The following is a 22,391-nucleotide window of genomic DNA, read 5'->3' on the forward strand; positions in this document are numbered from 1 at the left end:
TGCGCTTTTCAGCCCATTCCTGTAACCGACGACTTCGGAAAGCAGGTCCATTGTCGGAGACAATTACTTTTACATTGTCAACAGTCACAGAAGGAGACCGTTGGAACCGAAGGAGAAAAAGGAACCACAACCTTCGCATGCGAAGGTTGTGGGTTCGGTTCCCACCGGCGGCAAGCTGCTTTTTCATCCACTTTAATTTCCATTAATTTATCATTTCTTTATTTCATTTATTAATCACAAGTAATTTCCCCTATGTTGTCCTTGGCGTCAGTGTTTGTTGGCTTCCTATTATATGACTAATAAAAATCTGGACCCTCAGTTAACGCCTCCCTTCTCGTTCACAATATAGTATATAACTCATGCGAAATTTCAAATCACCGCAGCACAAGTCTCCTATAACAGACTTAACAAGTTAAACTGATTTTACTGTTCTCACAGACATATCTTTATATAGGACTTGCGATTTAACCTCCTAAACAATTAAGGTACACATACCATATAAAAAGGGCTACACTGATGTAAAAAGCAGACCCATATAATGAAGGGCAATAAAAACAATATTCCAGCTTAGACGCTTGCTGGAAGCAACTGGTTGGCAATCAATAATCCAATTTAACACTAAAAACAGCTGTCTTACCTTATGATACTCTTGTTGGCGCTTTCCCAACAGAATTCGTGCATTTTTCTTAGCTTGAGGTGAAAATTGATTTAAAAACGCCACATTAAAAAGTTGTGCATCAATTTTATTCCTTCATACAATGTGCAACAGTGCATAAAAACTTCATAACTGATGATATTACAAAAATGCGGATATATATATATATATATATATATATATATATATATATATATATATATATATATATATATATATATATATATATATATATATATACCAATTGTTTTATTTATGTTGATAAACACATATCTTTAAGGTTATGAATAATAGCTGACAGTGACAATTTGACAGATTGCAATAAGCACTAACACAAAACTTGCCGTAAAGCAAACACGCTGACAAAATATGCAGCATAGGTAGCTGTATTTTGTTACGGCAAATATAGTGCACGAATGATGAGGAGAAGAACCGAAGCAGCACAGGTGATAGCTACACCCAACTACACAAACACAGCTGTAACAATACACATGCTGCATAAAGAGCCAAAAGACGCAAAGTGGAAGACCTGAGGAAGGCTTCTTTTACTCATCACAACTCATCCTGTAAGAGTAGATTATGTACCAGCTTTACTCCAGCCTCAGTAAATAGATGAATATGTAAAACAAGATGCCACATTTACACATCACTCGATCATATTAAGTTCTGATTTTACTAGTTCTGGTTTTTAAATAAGCAAGCACTTACGCAAAGATTTCCTATGGCTTGGCACATAAACTGAAAGAAGTGTTTCTATAAATAATGGAGGTCACCGAATGTTGAGTGACACATAATTTGTTTTGTCTTCGTTTTTGTGATTATTTACCACAGTAGTCTTTTGTACAGGCAAACACATCCACACAATGCACTGAGGGCCACCAAGTGTGAATGCCTGTTCTTGATTTCTACCTTTCTCTGGTGTCCCGTTAAGGTAACATTGGGACAAAAGCTTGACTTCGCATTGTATGTGTTTCCACACAACAGGAGCCGATGATAAGTCACATTAATGGTGTGTGAAATGAAACATTTTCTGTGCTTAACCTTCCACTGCCGCTCCAATCTAGAGTGACTTTTTGTTTTGCTTTGTTATGTACTCTAGCGCAGGTGCTACGCAGTTCACTTGGTGCCCAAAACAACTGTCCTGGAAAGATCTGTCCTGGAACGCCGGCTATGCAGTCGTCACACCATAAGTCGGTCAAGGCACTCTTGAAATATTTGGGTTCGAGTGGCCTATTAGAGAGACTATGGTTCTCACGGACTTTCCCACCCTCCTCAAATTATTTTTACTGCACTTGCTTTTTTTTCTCCGCTGTTCTTTTCCGTCTTTTCTTTCCCCTTACCCTATCCCAAGTGCAGGGTAGCAAACCAGGATCTGTTCCGGTTAACCACCCTGCCTTTCCCACCCCGTTTATCTCTGTCTCTCTTGGCGGGGAGAACTGAATATTATTCACAGGTCGATGCGATTCCGCGTCTCACTATCGTGAATAGCTTTCTGAGGATCTTTCTAGAGCACGTGCTAAACGACAAATGTTTTGCAGGTGTGTGCTATCTAGAGGCTTGCAAAAAAAAAAAGAAAGAACACGGTGCCCGTGACCCGCAGACTTATTTCTGCGTGAATTTTCCTAGGCATTATACAAAGAATTTGCGACCACAAAGTCTTATCATACATTCTCCACACTCAATTATTCAACGTGTTTTTTTTTTTGTCACCCTGCTTGGAGCCAGCGCCGCACACACGTGGCAGTCAGACGCGAAAAGCGGTAACGAGAGCTGCCAAATCTTGCCAGATGCATCTCATTACGTGGCCACCGAGCTGCTGTGTTGCGCCTTACGGTCGTTCACTCACGCCTTTGTATCAGTTGCTGGAGTCGCGGCCCAACCGCCTGGTGCACAATCACTCTGTCGCAGAGGGCCCTTTCTTCATCTGGTCTTCGAGCAGCCTGCCTCTGCGGACCTCGTTGCGCACCTGCTCCTTCAGCAACTTTGCCTCCATTCTTAGCACGGTGGAAAGCTGCTCATAAATAGCTACTCGGAGCTTCTGCTCGGCGCATGCGCACGAGGTGGACATCGTTTCCAGCGCTTGCACGGATTTCGCGGGACTCCCGATGGTCTGACCACCGCATCTCAAACTCGAACGCAAATGCCCCTCGGCCTCGTTGTGTTCGTCGTCACCTCTTTTCGAGCGTCGATCGTCCTCGTCCGATGCGTCATCGTCGCTGTCAACGTGAAATGACTCAACCATGTCGGCTTCCTCGACACACGTGGCTGCCGCACGAGGTTTCTCTGGTCCGCTGGTCTGTTTCTGACTGCCGAACAGGCTCCGGACATGTTGTGATGGGCCTACGTCCACCTCTGGTACTCCAGCTACTTCTGCATCCGATTTAGTGGCACTCACATTAACGGCTGCCGATGATGCTCGAGGGCGAGGCGGATACTCTTCACACAAGATAACATCGGGGGTATACAATGACAAATATTCTGCATGCTCGGTCGCATTGTCGCTGGGCTGCTCCCGTTGGTGGTCACTAGCACCTATGCTGGTACCTTTCGCACCCGGGCTTAGATCTGCAGGCGTGTGTTGACTCGAGAGAGGTTTGTCGTGCGGCGTCCTGCAAAAGAGAGATATTTTACCCCTCGCGTCCGAGTGGATGGAGCCCTCAACAACTCGATGGCGCTAACGAAATCTGACAGGCCGTCACAGAGAGGAATGCGAAACAGGAAATCTTTGAAGTGATTCGTTTACTGCTCACAACTGCTGCGTACGTATAACTTATTTGCGCCTTACTGCCAGCGTCGTTTTGTAACCAAATGTTATATAGGTCAGGCCTAGGTTTGTTTCTGGCTAGTCAGTCTGTCTTAAACGGTCAGCCTGTGTGCTGTCTATCGTACGTGTCCATACTCCTCAGCGCACCATAATAGCTAGTCGTACGAATATATAAAAATTACTGCGTTTCGTACACATACATGGCGCTTTCTTAATTGAAGCCCTCACAATAAATGCAAGTACAGGATTCCCTATTGCCGCCTGCATAGTCAAGAATACTGCGTCACTCTAGCGGGGGACTTTTACTAGACCGCATCATTACAGTTAGTGCTTACCATTTCAGCGCAATGATAGCAGCTTTCTCTCAGAATGTTCCCAAGTTTACGTCTCGCTTCAGAAGCCATTGCATTTTACCTTTCGATACGGATGCATCCGAGATGGACACCGGCAATCATTAAAAAACCTCTTTGAATGCTGAAGTAGTCCCACTGCAGTGGATAAACAGAAGATAAGCATGTCGCTGGTGTAAATACATTTTTTCCCGCTTGTTGCTGCAACATTTCGATTGTTCAGGTCGCGCACGTTGGAGAGATCCATCAAACCGGGTCTTGGATCCCATACGCAGCACTAAATCATTCTTTGACTGCCATTGGCGATGCGTTATGTGAGAGTCGTAGGGGAAACGCATCACGGAATATGTTATCCGGGCCCGTGCACGCCTGAAGAAGTTTGAGGTCACAATACAACTGCTGATGTCAGCTGCACTTGTAAGCGAGCGATCGAGAGATAAATTGTTGCCGCTACAAAGGTGGAAGCTTGTCGAAAAAAGCTTGTCGCAAGCTTGCCGATTCCTTAAAAGCCTTTGGATTGCTAGCTCCTTTTTTTTTTCTTCTTTCTTTACCTCTTGCCTCGCGTACTCGCTGACTAGGTTGCTCCATCTCCGCTCGCTTCTGGAAGTGTTTTGCCATCAGGGGTTTTACAATTTATTCATTCTCGTTTAGATGAGACGAACGAACTGTGCTCTTATCGTGTGTGTGCATAAACTCCCACTATTCAGGCAAATTCCTAGCGTCGCTCAACGTTTGCCCTTATCCAGAGGACAGGAGCAACGCACCTGGCTAGCTCTTCCCGGGCAAATGACTGGCACGTGTGTGTCGTTGGCCCGTGCAGCAGCTGTTCGCCGTCGAGGCTGGTGCGGCACCGTCCAGGGCAGCTGACGTACCGGCAGCGCCAGCACTTGATGTCGCCGACAGTCCTCTCCGGCACGTACAGGAATTCGCCGACCTTTTTCATTACCTGCACGGACACGCGATATAGCTCGGCACTTATGTATCGAGCGCAGAAAGGCGCGCGCATGTAAGCACAGACACACCACCACCACCACCACCACTACAATAATAATAATAATAATAATAATAATAATAATAATAATAATAATAATAATAATAATAATAATAATAATAATAATAATAATAATAATAATCATTATTATTATCATCATCATCAACAACAACAACAACAACAACAAGAACGATCGTCGATTAAGAGGAAGCGTTAGCTCGGGCCCAACTCCAACGCGACCGATTGAAATATTTGTAAAACGCAAAAACGTTTTTCTTACATAACCCCTGGACCGATTTTAACGAAAGTTGTTGCATTTGAAAGAGAAAGGTTAAATTCTGGTGTTTGTTTGAAGCGAAATTTCGATTTTAGGCCTGAATTTTGTTTAAAAGATATTCAAAAATTCTAAAATGTGAGAAATAAAGTAGCACGAAGTTTACAAGTTAATAGCTCTGTTTCAATAACAGAGATCACGGTTATTTAAATCGCATCCATTAGATCTCGCAAAGCGGACAAATGCTATATATCAATTCATACCTTACGTGAAATTGTTAAGTTGTGTACAGGGGTTCTGCAAAAGTTGTATTTCCATATTAGTGATGTTTTCTAGATTCATGTGTAACATATCAATTTTGTCCGCTTTAGATCTACTATCAGATGCAATTCGCAAAATTGTCATATCGTTTTACCTTGCTGAGTTACGGAGTTGTAAATTTCATAGTTTCGTTTTCATAAAATTTTAGATATCCGCCAATTTTTAATAAAATGTTAACTACCTAAATAATATATTCCAAAGCAACAGTCAGTAGATTTTAAGTGTTTCTTTTAAATGCAACAAACCTCGTCAGATTTACTGCAGGGGTTTCCGAGAAAAACGAGTTCTCCTTTTACATGTATTCAGATAGGAGCACCCGAGCTAAAGCTTCCTCTTAAAGAGTCATCGGATGAACGAAAGCAAACTGATCACAACAACCAAAAAAGACAAGACCGGCAGTCATGTGACCAACGGCGACTTCAACGTGACGCATGTGAGATGTGAGTTTTGTTATCCTAAATTGAGTCTCACGAGGACAAGCAGTAAACCCAAAAATTATTAGCAGTCGTTCAAACAGACTGGTAACGATAAGCATACGTTGATTTTCGTGGAATTTGCCACTGTTTGCTGAAGAAGCTTATCTTTCTTTATAGTTCTTTGTGGTTCACTTGTACTGCATGGCACATTCGCAACATTGAGCGCTTTATGTTTACAACTGATCAGTATTATCATGTACTACCTAGAGCGCGTAAATAAGCCTCAACACTTGCTATGATGAGTGTCGCCTAATATAGATTGGGCAATAACAGCAGTTTAGGTATTCTGAGCAATTGTTATCGCTTCTCTGTGACATTCTTTTAAAAAGTTTAATGGTAGAAATCTAATGCGAAATGTTGAACATGCAGCAAAAAATTTGCTTCTTGAAGCTTAGTACGAGCATACCAAACTAACGCTTTTGTTCGAATGAAGAACGACGAAGTTTTGGCTAAGTGAAGCACTGCACATTCTTCCCGCTGAAACGCTGCACTTGTGGCGAACACAGACGATAGAGCCACGTGTAAATATAGTATTCTTAGTATGCTAGTATCATATCCACGTATTCTTTACCGCAATGAGAAACACTGTCGTCAGGCATAAATGCTGCAGTGTCATACATAGTTTCGTTTTGCCGTAGAGGTAGATTAACGTTTAGCAATTTAGTATAAAAAATATATTCGCGCTTTGATCGCGTCGTCCTAGAACTCGACATGTTTTTGCGCAATGGCCAAAAATTTATACATCATTCAAAGTTATTTGGCATTAACGTGTTAGTTTATATGGATCGATATTCCACCTGCGCACTTACCTCACTTCTGAAAGATTTATCGGAGTGCCTCCTTTCTTCGGCAGCGCGGTGTTCATCCTCATCGTGATCCTTGAAGCTGTACAGCACATGCTTCTCACCGAACTTGTCGGTCATGAGTCGCGATGAGCATCTAGACACCGTACAGCGCCACCGATAACGCGTGGAGTCCACGCTCATAAGTCGGAACCGTCGGCGGCGGTAGATGGCTTTGGGCCTGATGCGGTCGCCCTGCACCACTTCGACGTGGTCGACGCCTTTGCTGGAAGCCATGGAGCCGGGTGTCACTCCTCGTTCCGTCGTCGGTTCAGTCGAACAAACTGAGGCGCCGATTAACGTTGGCTACGCTTCGGGCGGGACACCGTGTCGACTGACGAAACGCGCTCGTCGGTTGCGAGTACGCACGTGATGTCCGCCCTTCGCATGTCGCTACGTAATGCATGCACGGAGGAAAGAGTGTTTCCGTTCCTTCACGATAGTCTGTGAATACAACTTCCGTTTTTCGCGGCTCTTCGCGTCTGCCACGACGGCGCGACAGCGCTGCGAGTGGTGTCACCAAACGCGAAGGTCGCGTGTGTCGTCTGCTATACGCATCAGGAGCAGGTGCAAAGACGGCAAGTACTTCCGTTCGTTCCTGCTTGCGAAGCTTTGCTACTGCTCAGGGGTAAGGGTCAGAGTTATCAGGGGTCATGAGTTTTAAGAAGTTCAATTCAAACTGAAATGTGGTGGGCCACTTGGAAAACGTTTTTTTTTTATGGAGTTTTACGTGCCAAAACCACTTTCTGATTATGAGGCACGCCGTAGTGGAGGACTCTGGAAATTTCGACCACCTGGGGTTCTTTAACGTGCACCTAAATCTAAGTACACGGGTGTTTTCGGATTTCGCCTCCATCGAAATGCATCGAAATGCAATATATACAGTGAAGTAGACGCACGTATGAAGCGGTTTATTGACGTTTCGGCCGGGGTCCGGCCTTCGTCAGATTGACCCCGGCCGAAACGTCAATAAACCGTTTCATACGTGCGTCTACTTCACTGTGAATATTTACCCGGACCCAGAACTGCTTTTGTTCTGGTATATATATATATATATATATATATCTTGTTCAGCGAAGGCGCGCTTGAGAGAGCAGCATGATACCACTGCGCAGCGCTCTGTTACGTGGCTTTTTCCAGAATTCATATAACTGAATTATTTATTTAGTTATGGGGAAAACGAAAAATTGCCTGAGTTTCTATAGGCTATTGCGAATAGTATGCGTTTGGTTCAACACGCGTATATATATATATATATATATATATATATATATATATATATATATATATATATATATATATATATATATATATATATATATATATATATATATATATATATATATATATATATATATATATATGTTGTAATAAACACAGACTCCATTTTGTTCTCTCTCACTTCTTTATTCCCTTTTCTACCCCTGCCCCTTGTCTTGTTTAAACTTCGTCTATTTGCAGGCCGTCGTAGGAGTGCTTTATTCACCCCAGCATTGTTTGCATCCCTCGGGGGATGACGCTCTAATATGTTCCCAATAGCAGCGGATTCCATGGTGTCATTGGGACCAATGTACCACATGGTCTTTAAGTCTCCTTGTTGACTTGCCGTCTTGACCACACGAAATGGTCCTTCATATAGGCCGTGTTCAGACTTGGACCTCTTTTTACCAGCACGAAGTCATCGGCGTCGAGTGTTGGTATTTTGCCTCTCATCGAAATTTCTCTTCATTCTTTCACGATACCTTGATCTACTATCTTCAGTTCTTGCTGCTGCTGTGAGCTTTCTGTTCTTGTCAATGCCGAGGCTTATGTCCGCAGGCAGATAAGGTGGTCTCCCAGTTGCAGCGAATAGAGGAAAAGCATCCCAGGCCAGTTGTATACGAGCGGTTGTGGTGAGCTACTGCCGCTTCCAGACAACGCTTCCAACCACCATGGAATGCTGGATACACGCTGTATTGAATGATGTCCCTGATAGCCCTTTCAGCTAGCCCATTTGCTGCGGGATGCTATGGCGCTGTGAACCGTAACATTATGTTACGCTTTTCAGCCCATTCCTATAGCCGACGACTTCGGAAAGCAGGTCGATTGTTGGAGACAATTACTTTTACATTGGCAAACATTTTCGTGTTCAAAAAGAAAATTACGCTTTTAGCATCGTCTTCACCAGGTCTCGCTGCAATCATCCTGGTGCACTCACAATACACAACAGGAAGGCTTGTGTCTTCTTAACTCCTTCAGACTTTTATCGTAGTTCCTCAAAGTCTGGATGAATAACCTCAAATGGCGTGTGAGAATATTGTTGTATAACCATTTTTTGCGTCAGCTGTTTAAATTTTACTTTGTTAATTTTGCAGTTATGACATGATGATACATAGTCTTTTGTTTCTTGCTTCATGCGAGGCCATGAGAACCTTTTTGTCAATTTCATGTAGGTTCTCCAAAAGCCATCATGGCCTACTGGTTCTGGGCTACCATGATACAGGTCGAATATTTTTGGTACCAAGGAAGTAGGAACGGCAACTCGTCCATTTTTAGTAAGTTGCAAAACCTCGGTTCGTTCCCATATCCTTGCAACATTTGCCTCTTCATGATTGTCCGGAAGCATAATTGGTAATCGCGGCACTGCATCCGCGTCCTTCATAGCTTTAATTTTGCACCTTGCAAATATGAAAGGAAGTAGCGGATGGCTTTTAAAACGGCGATAGCTTCTTTTTCTGTCGTGGTATAGCTCAATTCAGTTTTGTTGAATGCGTTGCGGTACTATCATACTACACGAGGCTATGGTGGTCGTGATGAGTCTCTCTGATACAAGACTGATCCCGTGCCATAGTGGTGTGCATCGGTATTCAATTCGAAGGGCACCGCAAAGTCTGATGAGTACAACACAGGTTCAGAAGAAATCATTCGGACCACTTCTCGGTAGGCGTCATCGCATTCATCTGTCCAACAAAAGGGAACATCCTTCTGACTCACGTCTTTTCAGACAGCGACTTTTGAGAGCATAATCTTAAATTAATGCTCTGAAATGGCCCACCAAGCCTAGAAACCCGCGGAGTGAGTGTACATTGTATGACTCTACTAGTTTTGCTATGCGAGCTACCGATTCTTCTGTCGTACTCTTCGTGGTTCCGTCCAGAACTCTGCCACGAAATGTAACCTTAGTTTTGAAGAACTCACTCTTCTTGAAATTAACTTTCAGTTTATAATAGATAACGCAGACAGAATATGACTCAGCTGTTCATTATGAAACTTTTCACTTTTAGAGTATATGATGATGTCGTTCACGTAGACATTGCAGAAGCGTCCAATGCAGCAATTCAAAACTGTGTTCATCATCTTCTTTAAACCGACTAGGTCAGTTTAACCATCCCAAGGAAGGCAGTTATGTTCAGATATGCCAAATGAAGTCATACGGTGTATTCCTTGGTGTATTCTTGCAGTGGCACCTGCCAGAAGCCCTTGCACAAGTCTATGCGAGAAAAGCAGGTACAGCCTTCGGTTTCATCGATGATGGCGTCAACCATTGGCATTGGAAAAGGAATCAACAGGGTTTGGTTATTTACTACTCTGTAATCCGTACATAGCCGCCAGCTGCCGTGTTGTCTTGGAGCAATGGTGATAGGTGAAACAAAGGGAGACACCGACGGGCGAATTACGTTAGCATCTAAAATCTTTTGTAGCTCTTTTAGCCACGCCTTCTTTTCTCTCGTCAAGTTGTATGAATTTTTTCTCACAACTGTTCTGTCGGACAGGTGAAATCGAACTTGAACTTTGTTGTTGCTGGATATCCTCCTAAGCATACCAGTTCGGGTTAGAGTTGAGGAATTACACTGTCTTTCTTCAGCATCCGTGGGTGGTCTTCTTTTGTCAATAAACGAGCGCCTATGATCGCCATGATGTGGTGTGATTTCATTATCAATTACAACGGTTTCCAGTATCACTTCGCGAAGCACACAGACGCCGCTGTTCGTCATCATGTGGTTTGCTTAAATTATCCTTCACAAACAGCTTCCACTGTTACGTATTTACTGCACAAAGTAGGTCGAATACAAATATAGGTCGACCCCTATATATTGAACTCGCCGAGAAATGAAAATTCACAGGGCCTCTTATGTTATCTCTAAGATGACTTGAAGGCGAAAGCCTAAGCACCGATGTATTAAATACGGACACATTGCGTACCTAATTTGCTTAGTGTACTTCGCTCAGTCACCCCTCTTAATTCCAAAGGTCCAGGGTTCGACTCCCACCCAAGGTCACGAGTTCGAGTGCTTTAAATAACTCGATCTTAATTATGCCTTAACTCCACCTTAGCACTAAAGGTCGTGGGTTCGTAGCCTTTTTGTACCTTTCATGTCGTCGACGCGTTTTCGGTCAACGTCGTCTGACTGATCAGACATATAAGGCTTTATGTCGTACAATTCGAATATAGGTCAGCCCATATGCATATTAAGAAAAAAAAAAAACGAAAGACTTTGAGCACGACTCACCTTCATTTACTGTAAGCTCGGCTACTAAGTCAAGCCAGTCGATGCCCCAAGCTGCATCCTCGTCGGAACTGCCCAAACAGGTCTTCTTAATCGGATGTTTCGCAGGTGTCCTTGGCACCCAAAGCGACGTCGTCTCCTTTGCCGTCGAGTTACGTTGGATAGGCAGCATTTCATAAAGCCAGTCTGAAAATAATCCAGAATGTCTCTACGGCGGACGTGACGGAGCAACTGTGTATTATATCGGTAGTTCTGCTAGCCTTGTTCACGAATATTGGTCGAGATTCCTTGGTCACGAATGTAAGTAGATAGCTCATTTTTGGGGAGCATTAAAAAAGAAGACAAATATGCAAATCGAAGGTCCACGTTGGAATCGATGAGAAGCGAAGCTTAAGTGAAGCGGTGAATAAATGCTTTACAACAGCGACGCGTACGATTTGGTGATGAGAAGTGTATGTACAGAAAAGTACGGCACGGATCAAGCAACATTCGGGAATTCCGTACCCATTGTCGACGATTGCACACCCAATGGCGCATACCGAATGGCTAAATCAAAGAAAGCAAAGTAAGTCAAAGAATCTGTGAAGTGAAGTTCACCATTCTGTTGCCCTATCGGTATGCTTTAGACGTACCTGGGAGCCTATATTTTATGTTCAGGTTAGAAAGTTATTTTTTGTTATTCAGAACAGGGAGATGCATATATTTGACCTACCGTGGTGGTTTAGCGGCTTTGGTTCTGCGCTGCTAAGCACGAGGTCGAGGGATGAAATCCTGGCCGCGGCGGCCGAATTTCGATTGCGGTGAAATGCAAAACCGCCAGTGTCCCGAGCATTGGGGGGACGTTAAGGATGCCCTGGTGGTCAAAATTAATCCGTAGGCCTCCACTACGGCGTGCCTCATAATCACATGGTGGTTTTGGAACGTAAAACGCCAGACTTCAATTGAAGATGTACATGTTTCGTCAGAATACAAGAATGCAAAATAAATCAATAAAAGAATTGAATGTTTCCAAGCGACGACAAACAACATTATCTTAGTTCTGTCCAGCTACATGACATTTGTGTATTTTTAAATCTTGGTGCATGATGATTGGGACATCCTGTATATATATCCACAAACGTATTCGTCGAGATAGCCGCCGCGCCACACTGCAGCCTGGCTGCCACGCCTAAGCCGGAAATACAGGCAAGCTTTGCTTTAGAAGACGTTCGACCTAAATTCGAATAAATACGTAATTTGTTGATTGCACAAGTCCTACTGCTCGTCATGCTTCCACTGCTAATAACAACGGCTTTCATTATTAGAAAGGGAGCAAAAAGAAGAGGTCGTCAGGCCAGATCTGTGGCGACAAAAGTACCAGCGCGTATGGCAAGTCAATTCCGCGGAAGCCCGCAAGGTTCGTGAAGAAGAAAATTGTCATCCACCCGGCTGTGGCACAAAGATAGAAAGAACACCCATGCGGGTTTCTCGGAAGGAAAGCTTCGCAGTTGAAGAAAAATTCGTCCTGGTCCGCGCGAGCAACGAACACGGGGCGAATGCCTTTCCGAGCAGCCGCTTTACCATCTGAGCTAACCAGGAATCGAAGTCACGCTGCAATCTGCTTGCCTCCTGAGCTAACCATAGGGGGCAAGCAGATTGCAAACGAGAGGGCGAATTAACCGACAACTCGAGGCACATGCAGGGGGCACCGAATATTGCAAATCAGTTCTGCGGATACCCGTAAGGTGGAGGAAGGCTCACTCTCCATCTGAAGCCGTCAGGCATGGCATGGCAAGAACTTTGTTTTAGTCCAGAGAAACTAGGGTCCGAGGGCACAAGCCCCCAGGCTAAGTCGGTGGCTCCGCCCACGTAGGCACCGGTAGGCCGAAGGCTTTCCCGATGTCGTGAGCTCTCCGGACGGCCAGGAGTTGATCTTGGAGGACTTCGCTGGATATGCGCCGACTCCAGTCCTCCTCACTGTTGAGATCCGAAGCCCTTTGATTGGGGCACAGCCAGAACATATGATCAAACAGACATGGAGAGTGTCCACAACGGGGGAAATGCTTTTAATCTGTTCTACGCGTGCACCACAGCCCGCGATGGACGAACCGGTCAGGAAGCGGATGGAGGAAGAAGTTGACGAAGCCTCTGCAAGCTTCTAGAAATTCCGCTTGCTAAATTCGGGTTAATCTTATCGCCAGCAATAATACCATCTTTCGGTGCGTAAGTTACAGGGTTCAGCCACAGGGACGTGTTTGATGCCATTTGCGGTTACATTTACAATCAACTAAACGAATAACTTATTGAATGTTCTTTGTTCTTTGTTTGTTTTTGTAAGTGTCTTTGGTTTTTCTTGTTTTAATCGAGTATGTAACATTTCAGAACATTAAGTAAAAGTTTCAGCGCAAAATTCTTGGCCAATCCCCCAGTGTGGGTATGAGCCATAATACGAGGCCATCAGCATCGTCGTCGTCGTCGTCGTCATCATCATCATCACTGCAAACGCAGTATGGCCGCCGCCGCTGTTGCGCAAGCCCCGCCCGTGCGCCCGGCGCTTCCCGCCGGACCGCGACGTACCAAGTCGCCGCCGAAGTCACCGCTCAAGCCACCCGCCAAACCAACGGCCAAACCAGCGGCCAAGTCGCCAGCGAAGCAGCCGCGGCCCGTGGTGACTCAGCAACCCGCCGCTGTAACGCTGCCGCCTCCGGTACCCGGTCAGCCAGACGTCAAGCAGCCGGATGCTGCTCCACGGGTACCCCAGCGCGAAGGTTTGGATACACTGATTTGTCTTGAGACTTCCAAACACTCCATGAGCCAACAGCAAAAGCTGCGGCAGTTTCAACATGAGTAACATCGAAGGGACGTAATCTGAGCCTGCGTAGTTTTTGGGACGTATATACAATGATTCATTTGGGAAATAATGGGGTATATAGGGAAAATAGAGGTGGAAGGAGCGAAGGAGCGGGGGCCAGAAGCATGACGCTTGTAACTGTGTCCTTGGCGAGTGCACACCACGGGATCTCCTTGTTACGCGATCTACTCATGTGGGCTGCAGTTGGTGAGGCATATGCCGAAATTGGCGAGAATTTGTCTTCTACGTTTGTCGATTCTTCTCTCGTACTGCGAATTCTAAGAAACGCACGAGAACACTCGGTATATCTATCTCATCATGAGCTAACCACGTACGATTATACCGAAATTCCCAAGGACCTGAGCTAGCATTACTAAACTGCAGGCTTTAGACCCATGATGCATATTTCTTCCTTTCCGACTTGGATCATTGCCCACTGCCTCTAAGCTTCAATGAAATCGTTCCCTGCAACGTCCGTGGCAACGACTATGCTCAATCTTATGATCTATTTGCACTGCAGCTAAAAATATCGAGCTTGGTAACTGAATCGTGGGACGTAACGTCCCGAAACACCATGGTGGGTTATGAGGGACGCGTTAATGGAGGGCTCAGGATTAATTTTGTACAACCTGTGGTCTTTAACGTACCCACGATACACGAGCGTTCTTGCATTCCGCCACCATCGGAATGTACCCTCTGTGACCGGCTTAGAACCCGCCACCTGGTGCTCAGCAGCGCAACGTCTCAGCCTTGACACCACGGGGCTTGGTAATGCGCCGCCATAGTGTGCATCGTTATGCAGTTTTGTGGTTCGGTATCAGTTATATCGAAGACATAGTTTTAAATCCCGTCAACTGCTAGGCAACTTTCTGTACCGTCATAGCTCCCGTTTTTTAGCTCACGTGCCGGGTACACGTCATCCAAATCGTTCCTCAGGAATATGGCTGATTGTCAACTACATTTACTATCCCTGGTAATTTTTTTTCTCCAGCGAACAGCAAAACTAATCACGAAAAAGCGTGTGCCTGTATGTATAATTTGCGACGAGGAGGTCAGTTCATCGACCCCTTCGTGGTGACGCGGAGTATATGTATATTGTTGGAACTCAGTTGCCAATCAGTGCCGTTCCCTACTGCTGCTGTCGCAAGCAACCGCCAATTCTCCTTTTCGTCACACGACGTCGTGTGTATACGGGGGAAAGGGGGCAGGGTATTCTGTAAATATCCAACTAGTGGACTGTCCATTTCGGTCGTCGCTGAATGGCTGAAGCAGTAGGAGCAAGGAGAAGGCAGGCTGAGGGGGCGCCTGCCTCCTTTCCGGTCGTACCCCAGCCCAGTCAATCAGCGCAAGCGTCGGATATAACAGATAACACAGAAGTAATATAAGCTAATATATAGGGAATCAATTGAAAAGTTCGGGTATAGTAAAAACATCGCAACGGTTATAACGAAAAGTTTGCAAAGTCTTGGATATATTTCTGGCAGTTGCTAAACAGACCCCTGTCATAGGCCCTCCGAATGAGGTGAGAACTCGCTTACACATTTTCAAGGGGTGTACGGTAGCGCGATTAAAGGACGGAACAGAAGAAGACACACAGGGTCACACACAGCGCTAGATGCATTACCAACAAGCCCACATTGCAACCCTCGCTTACACAGCTTCGCTGTCTTTTTAAAGGTTACTTAAAAGGTACACAGGCTCATATTATTACGATGGCCCCATCGCGAACTCATTATACCTGCACGTTGGCACCTCTGTCCATATAGGGAGATTTAGAAGTAGCGTACCCAATCGTCTTTGCATACTCAAGGCGCCACGCTCTGCTTGCGTTAGTTTGTACTCCTTTTGCATTTCCTTGTATAAGTTTCTGCGTTTATTTTGTACGCGCGGCGGTTCGCGTCCTTGCAAGTAGTAGATTGTCAGATGGAGGATAAGTGCACTTTGAAAGTATTCATCTCTACCGCCTAACTTGCTCCGTTTCGGTGACACGTAGCTAGCGCGACGCGACTACACAGTAAACGCAGGCTCGGAGATATTCGCTATTGAGGAACGCGGTATGACGGAGATTTCGGAAGCGACGTCGCAGCTGGCGGTACCTATTATACTGTGGGATTATTAGCCTCCGGATCGCAAACTCCTCCCCCCCCCCCCCCACGCGGTGGTCCAAGGTTCGGGACCGTGCCAGAGTAGGATTTTTTTTTTTCCAGCGTGCGGGTGATACTGAGCACTTATCTGCGTTCCAAGGAAACAGATAACGCGTCGTGAACAGGGAATCCGTTGTAAATGTTAAACCGAAGTTTCGTGGGCCCGCGCCCCCACAGTGCCCGAAGGGGTGCATCTCACAGCTCGGCCGAGCATGACGCCAGAGAAGCTGCCGGACTTTGGCGACGTACCGGTGCTGCTCACGTGTCCGCAGTGCTTCCGCCGGGTCACGACCAGGGTTGAGCTCGAGAACGGACGCTTCGCGAAGTGCGTGGCCTGCTGCACCTGCGCCTCCGTTGTGTGGTGAGCGAGGGTGCTACAGAAACGGGATCGAAAACGCGAGAACGCTTTTGTTCTTTCTTCTTTGTTTTTTTGGTAGAAGAAGAACAAAACTTTATTAGTAGAAAGAACTTCGTTGCCCCTAAAACGGGGTAACGCCGTGTGGTCGGGCCCCTATTCCAAGGCACCGCTGGCCCTCGCCATCCTTTCTGCCCTCCGGACAAGCCTGAGCTGATCCCCGAGGGCGGAGCTGGATAGCAATGCCTCCCACCTTGCTCTCGTGTTATTATCTTCTTGTTCTTCTGTGTGAGCTGTGCACTCCCATGTGATGTGGTAGAGCGTTGGTGTGCTCCCACACCACGGGCATATGTCCTTGTATGCCGTTGGGTAGTATATGTGCAATTTATGTAGGTTTATGTATGTGTCCGTTTGGAGCCTGCGTAACGTCGCTGAGTCCACGGCTGAAAGGTTCCTATGCGGGTAAGCTTTCCGAAGAATTCCCTGGCAAACAAACGGCACCCTTGAGGGTCCATCGCTTTTGGAGAGATTGTGCACGTGTAGCATGTTGTACGAAGTGTTTGTTGATGGTGAGCACCTGGATAACGCGAAAAAAAAAGGTAAAGGCAAAAGCAAACTCTAGCTACTCAGCAATGCAGAGAAAACGACGACCATGTGTTCACGCGACGTACATGTAGCGCTATTAGACTGCAAATTTTCAGAAGTTCCTCGGATGATTAAACTGATAAAATAGATCGGGTGTTTCTGCGAAGCCTGTGAGAAATTTAAAAAAAAAATCACGTGTGGCAGAAACAAAATTGTAATCCTTGAGTTTTATTGCTCAAATAGGTGGACACTGTTTCAACGAGAAATTAAAATGCATAATAGACTAAATAAAAAATACTAATGAGATTTTTAGTAGTTACCTTACGGTACGTATCGTAATTTAAAGGTTGTGGCTAGGGAAATCGCAAGGCAGATCCAAACCAATTCTTAGGATGGCACCAGTTTCGAGATATTAATTCTCGAACTTAGTGGAGGAATACAGTGGCGGTTCAGTCACTTTCGTGCTTCGATGCGGAAAACGGTGTTTTGTTTAAAAAAATGTACGTGGAACGACAGTGCGTTTTTACTGCAAGTTTGACGGCGCATATCTCGAAAAGATGTCATCAACAACATTCCTTGCAGGCTCACCGTCTGCATTTTGTAAATTGCAATATGTGCCGTGAAGTAATTCGTTCAAGACATAATAGTGAATGTATTATCATTAATTAACCGGTTATGCATTTCTATTTCTCGTGCAAGTAACGCCCACCTCTTCGAGTAGACCATCTCAAGAACTATAATTATGCTATCTGCCACAGGCGATTTTTAAAAATTACTTAGTATTCGCGGATACACCGAATAGCGGACACCCATTTCTCGCCTATCGTATCGCGGAGCCAGAAAAAGGAATCTTAGAGTAGGAAAGTAAATTACAAAGTAGCAGTCACTGCAAAGACTGGACTGATAGCGCCGTATGGTGGTGTCAAATGTCCCTGTAATCAGTCGATGAACGCAGTAGAATTGCAAGCGGTGCAAAGCCTGCCGTAGGTTGAGGTTCTAGTTAGAGTTCTTGCGCCTGAAGTTGACGAAGCCTCCAAGATCTTCTCCCACATTCTCCCAAAGGCAGGTTACAGGCGAGACCAAGCTTTCGGCCGAGCAGAAACAGCTAAGAAAGCCCGTATACGCCATCTTTCAATGCCGCTATCCGCAACATTAACTGCGGTATGAACGAATGCGGGTCTTGTGCATGACAAGCAATGAATGAATGAATGAATGAATGAATGAATGAATTAATTAATTAATTAATTAATTGTGAGGGCTTCCTAGGTACCTGACTGTGCCTAACTGGCTGGGTGGGGTGGGATGGGCGGGTCTGGTTTTGGCCAGCTAAGCCGATTACGGCTGAAAGCTACGCTAGCCGGCGGTATTCATCAACGCCCAAATGATGAAGGAGACGAAGACTGACTGATGCATTCAGTTTGCGTGAGGGACTAAAATAAAAAAAACGAGCGAGTGGGTAACTGAGATCGAGTGAATGAAATAGTTGGTTTGATTGATTGATTGGTTGGTTCGTTGATTGATTAACTATAATTGGAGCGAGCGAGTGAACAAGTTTATTGTTTTCTTTCTTTTTTTGTGCGGCCCGAATAGAGCGCTGCACGACAAGATGAATGCCTTGCGCAACAATAACTCCCTTTTTTCTGTTGTTGAATCACGATTGAATAAAAGAAGGAACAAGTGTTTGAATTTCACATTACGGCGTGCGCTGTGCTTTCCTCTCTGCTGGCGACAGCTGCTGCTTCTTCTGGGTGCCCCTGTACGCGGACTACTTCAAGGACCTGTACCACGTGTGCCCCCAGTGCTGCGGCATCCTCTACGAGAGGAAGCAGATGGGCTGAATGCGCAAGGGAGGTCCTGCGAGGACTACCACTTTATTTGACAGCTGTCTTCCCGTTTCTTTTACAAGCTTACGTCGTTTGGAAAACAGGCATATATACGCTAACCTCTCGTGTTATCCCTCGTTATGTTAGCAGCCAAGTAGGCTTAGCCAAACTAACTTAAAACACCGAATGTAGGTCGAAAGGTAGTCTATGGAAGCGTAGACAGTGCAGCAGGAAATGCGGATTCTTGTTGGGGCATCAAGAAACGGCAAGCCGCACGAGCTGTAGCTTCAAACAGTTTAAACATTATCGAACGCTACGGGCGATAAGTATCTCAGTGAATTCTTACGTGCCCACAAACGATTTGGCAATAACTCTTAGGTCTGAAATAAACGTACTGCACATAGTTTTGAACTATGATAGAGATTATTGTCGAGACACTTTCGGCATTATTTTCGGGATTACGGTGAAGTACGCGTCCCATGATTTGAGTACACGAGGAAACGTCATTTCGAGCACTAATTGAATTTAGAGACATCATCTGCGCACGTTCAGAACTCTTTTGACGAGACGACATGCCTGTTGCTGACATGTGCTGGATATCCCACCGTGCTGAGACGCGGTTCGAATGAACCGCGCATTTAGGTCGACCGAGATACATCCAGATGGCGCTAGTAGTCACTGCATAGAAATGCTGACAATTCAGGAAAAGAGGGCGCGGAATTTATGGGCGCGTTTATTGCGTAAGCGATGCACCTGCCCGAGCCTGACTGATGCTCACTATTTGACATATGCACTTCGTCACAAAACATCGAAGTACCGTATTCTTCGCTCGTTTCTCGTAATTTTGTTGCACACATCAATGTGGCATGACTTATTTTTAACCTAATGCGCGTTATATGTAGTGAAATCAATCAATCAATCAATCAATCAATCAATCAATCAATCAATCAATCAATCAATCAATCAATCAATCAATCAATCAGCTATACCTTGTTTATGCTTAATTTGTAGCAAGTGAACGCTGGCGTTTTAATCTAGTCTATGAACAATGTTAACCATAGAGAAAAAATTTTACTACTTTGGACAGGTGTACTCCAAGAATCTTGTTAACTAAGTGCAAGACTGAGCACCTGTGATGCTGCAATTCCCGACGTGCATAATGGTGCGCACCAACGTCGAAAGACACTCGCTTGGGGAATGTGGGCTTAAATGCCCCCAAGGCAACCCAGGACAAAACATAGTAATCTGTCGTTAAGTTGTTTGGCTCTGAAGTATGAAATTGAAGCTGCACCTAAAATATCTGGGTTTCTCTGTGCGTTCTCAACAATTGGACACTGGAGAAGAAGTCTTTTCAAATCACCAAAGCTCATCTTTACCCTCTCCTTCAAATTTACATTAAGTTTTCTTGCATGGATATTTTTGCAAGGAGAATATTAGGAAGGAATCAGAACAACTATTCTACGTCTCGACTCGCATTCTTTCCTTAAATATAATTACTTCTGTTATGCTTTCTTTCAACGCACTTAAACTAACGGCAGATGCCATTTTTATAGAGACAAGCATGCACGACAAACTCTTATAGACCCGCCCTGGTTATGGTGTTGGGCTGCTGGGCACGAGGTCACGGAATCGAATCCCGGCCACGGCGGCCGCATTTCGATCGGGGCGAAATGCGAAAACGCTCGTGTACTTAGATTTAGGTGCCCGTTAAAGAACCCCACAGGTGGTCGAAATTTCCGGAGTCCCCCACTATGGCGTGCCTTATAATCAGAAAATGGTTTATGGCACGTAAAACACTATATTAAAAAAAATTTTTATAGCGCATAGGGAGCAACACGGATAAAGCGTTTGAGCTAGAAACCTTGGAAGGCGTGGACCCGCTGATTATAACTAGGCGAGAGCAAAAGAATATAAGACGCCAACATCAGGTAGTTACTCGGTAGTATGAGGATTTATTAACAGAATATTGTTTAGAATTTTACACGAGCAAAAAGAAAGAAAGGAAAGAAGAAAAAGATTCCTTCGCGAAACGCCATTGATAGTATTCTAGAATGGGCTTCTTTACTGCCGACGGTGTAGAATTCGCGCACATAAAGACTTGCTTCGATGCCAGAACCAGCGACGAAGTTGACAAAATCCGCCAGTATCACTGCAGAACAAATTTTCTTTATAAGATATTAAAGTTAGTGTAAAATGCAAATCTATTCTCCTTGAGGATGGCGAGCAGGCATTGTTCCTTTTTTTGAGAGGGGCCGTGTGGGAGCCCGATAAAGCCCGAGCGCATTTCACAAAGAAGGAAAGCTCGTGGAAATCTCAAAATGGTTTTTCCAACAGCTCTCTTGTTGAAGCGGCTCCCTCTCTCTTTGCTTGTAAATAAATGCTAGTGCTTCCGGTGCGTGGAGGGACACATATACAGAAAGGAAGAAATCATCGTAGATTCACTTTCCTTTCAAAAGAAAATGCTCTGCGTCAATCTCGTGAGGTTATAGGGAGGAGTGAGACAGTAAGGCAGAAAGAAAAACAAAAGAAAGGAAGAAAGATAGAAAGAAAGAGAAAAAAAAGATGGGCAATACGTTCCCAGGCACAATCCGGGAACAAGATACCACTCCCACGCACATACGACCTCCGCCCACCGTCTCGCTGCTGTTTTCCTTTCCGCGAGTTCTCCCGATTCCTTCTGACTGTATATGGGTATCGCTTTGCTCCCGAGATCAGTGGGAAGCCGTTTGCGCGTATGAAGAGAACAATCCGGTTGTTCGGCTTTTTTTTTTTTTAACTCTTTCTCAAGAAGCTGCTTGCGAAATGACGTCGGTTTTTGCTTGGGTAGACGCAGAGGCTCGCAAAAAGAAAGAAAGAAAGAAAGAAAGAAAGAAAGAAAGAAAGAAAGAAAGAAAGAAAGAAAGAAAGAAAGAAAGAACAGGAAGCTGTCACCGGAAAAACAGCTAAGCGGTACACAAATACAGGCCACTGAGGAGACAAGGTCCTATCGGTACGCAACTCAATTGTTTTTGAAAAGCCCGCTGAGTGGGGAGGATCAAAGTATAGTTGTTTTTTTCTCCCTTTATACTTCTTCAGTGCTTGTATTCGTATCGCCATTGCTTGCCTCCGCCACCAAGGACGTTTAATACTTTCGGCTAGATTTTCGTGCAGCATGTTACATACCTTCTTTTTTTTCATCTATGATTTTCGATCATGAAACGCTCACAAGCCACGTTATTGAAGCCACAAATACAGACCTGTTATCCATTCGTCAGCCGGTGCTTTTCACCCTGTGCGAACAGAGAGTGAATTTTCGGTAAGTGGGTGTTTCGCAACCTGCGGGAGTTGCTTAGAGACACTTCAGGGAGCGGCGACGTTTACCACTACTTGCCAACCAATGGCTCAGCGCACGACTGCACTGCTTAGTGGGTGCAGGTTGGGCTTAGTGAAGCCTGTGTAGCCTGCGTAGCCTGTGTAGCGAAGCCTGTGCTTAGCGAAGCCTTCGTCTGTGTAGA

The 22,391-nt window shown here is 45.1% G+C and overlaps 1 protein-coding gene across 1 annotated transcript; it reads right to left on the reverse strand.

The window, feature by feature from the left end:
• Positions 1 to 876: 876 nt before the first annotated feature.
• LOC142585560 (uncharacterized) lies at positions 877 to 7,017 on the reverse strand. The gene is made up of 3 exons (XM_075696401.1): positions 6,641 to 7,017; positions 4,534 to 4,715; positions 877 to 3,264 (listed from the first exon to the last, which is right to left on the reverse strand). The coding sequence occupies exons 1-3, from the start codon at positions 6,908 to 6,910 to the stop codon at positions 2,550 to 2,552; spliced, it is 1,167 nt and encodes a 388-aa protein (XP_075552516.1). The 5' UTR covers positions 6,911 to 7,017; the 3' UTR covers positions 877 to 2,549.
• Between the last annotated feature and the right edge of the window lie 15,374 nt (positions 7,018 to 22,391).

This window comes from Dermacentor variabilis, chromosome 6 (assembly GCF_050947875.1).
Source record: "Dermacentor variabilis isolate Ectoservices chromosome 6, ASM5094787v1, whole genome shotgun sequence".
Classification (NCBI taxonomy): domain Eukaryota; kingdom Metazoa; phylum Arthropoda; class Arachnida; order Ixodida; family Ixodidae; genus Dermacentor; species Dermacentor variabilis.

What these genes read in the sequence shown, in the direction of transcription:
- LOC142585560 (XM_075696401.1), bottom strand. Translation starts at nt 6,910, where the DNA reads ATGGCTTCCAGCAAAGGCGTCGACCACGTCGAAGTGGTGCAGGGCGAC. An exon ending in ATAAATCTTTCAGAAGTGAG is followed by an intron (nt 4,716 to 6,640) that starts GTAAGTGCGCAG and finishes GTGTCCGTGCAG; the next exon opens with GTAATGAAAAAGGTCGGCGA. An exon ending in GCCCGGGAAGAGCTAGCCAG is followed by an intron (nt 3,265 to 4,533) that starts GTGCGTTGCTCC and finishes TCTCTTTTGCAG; the next exon opens with GACGCCGCACGACAAACCTC.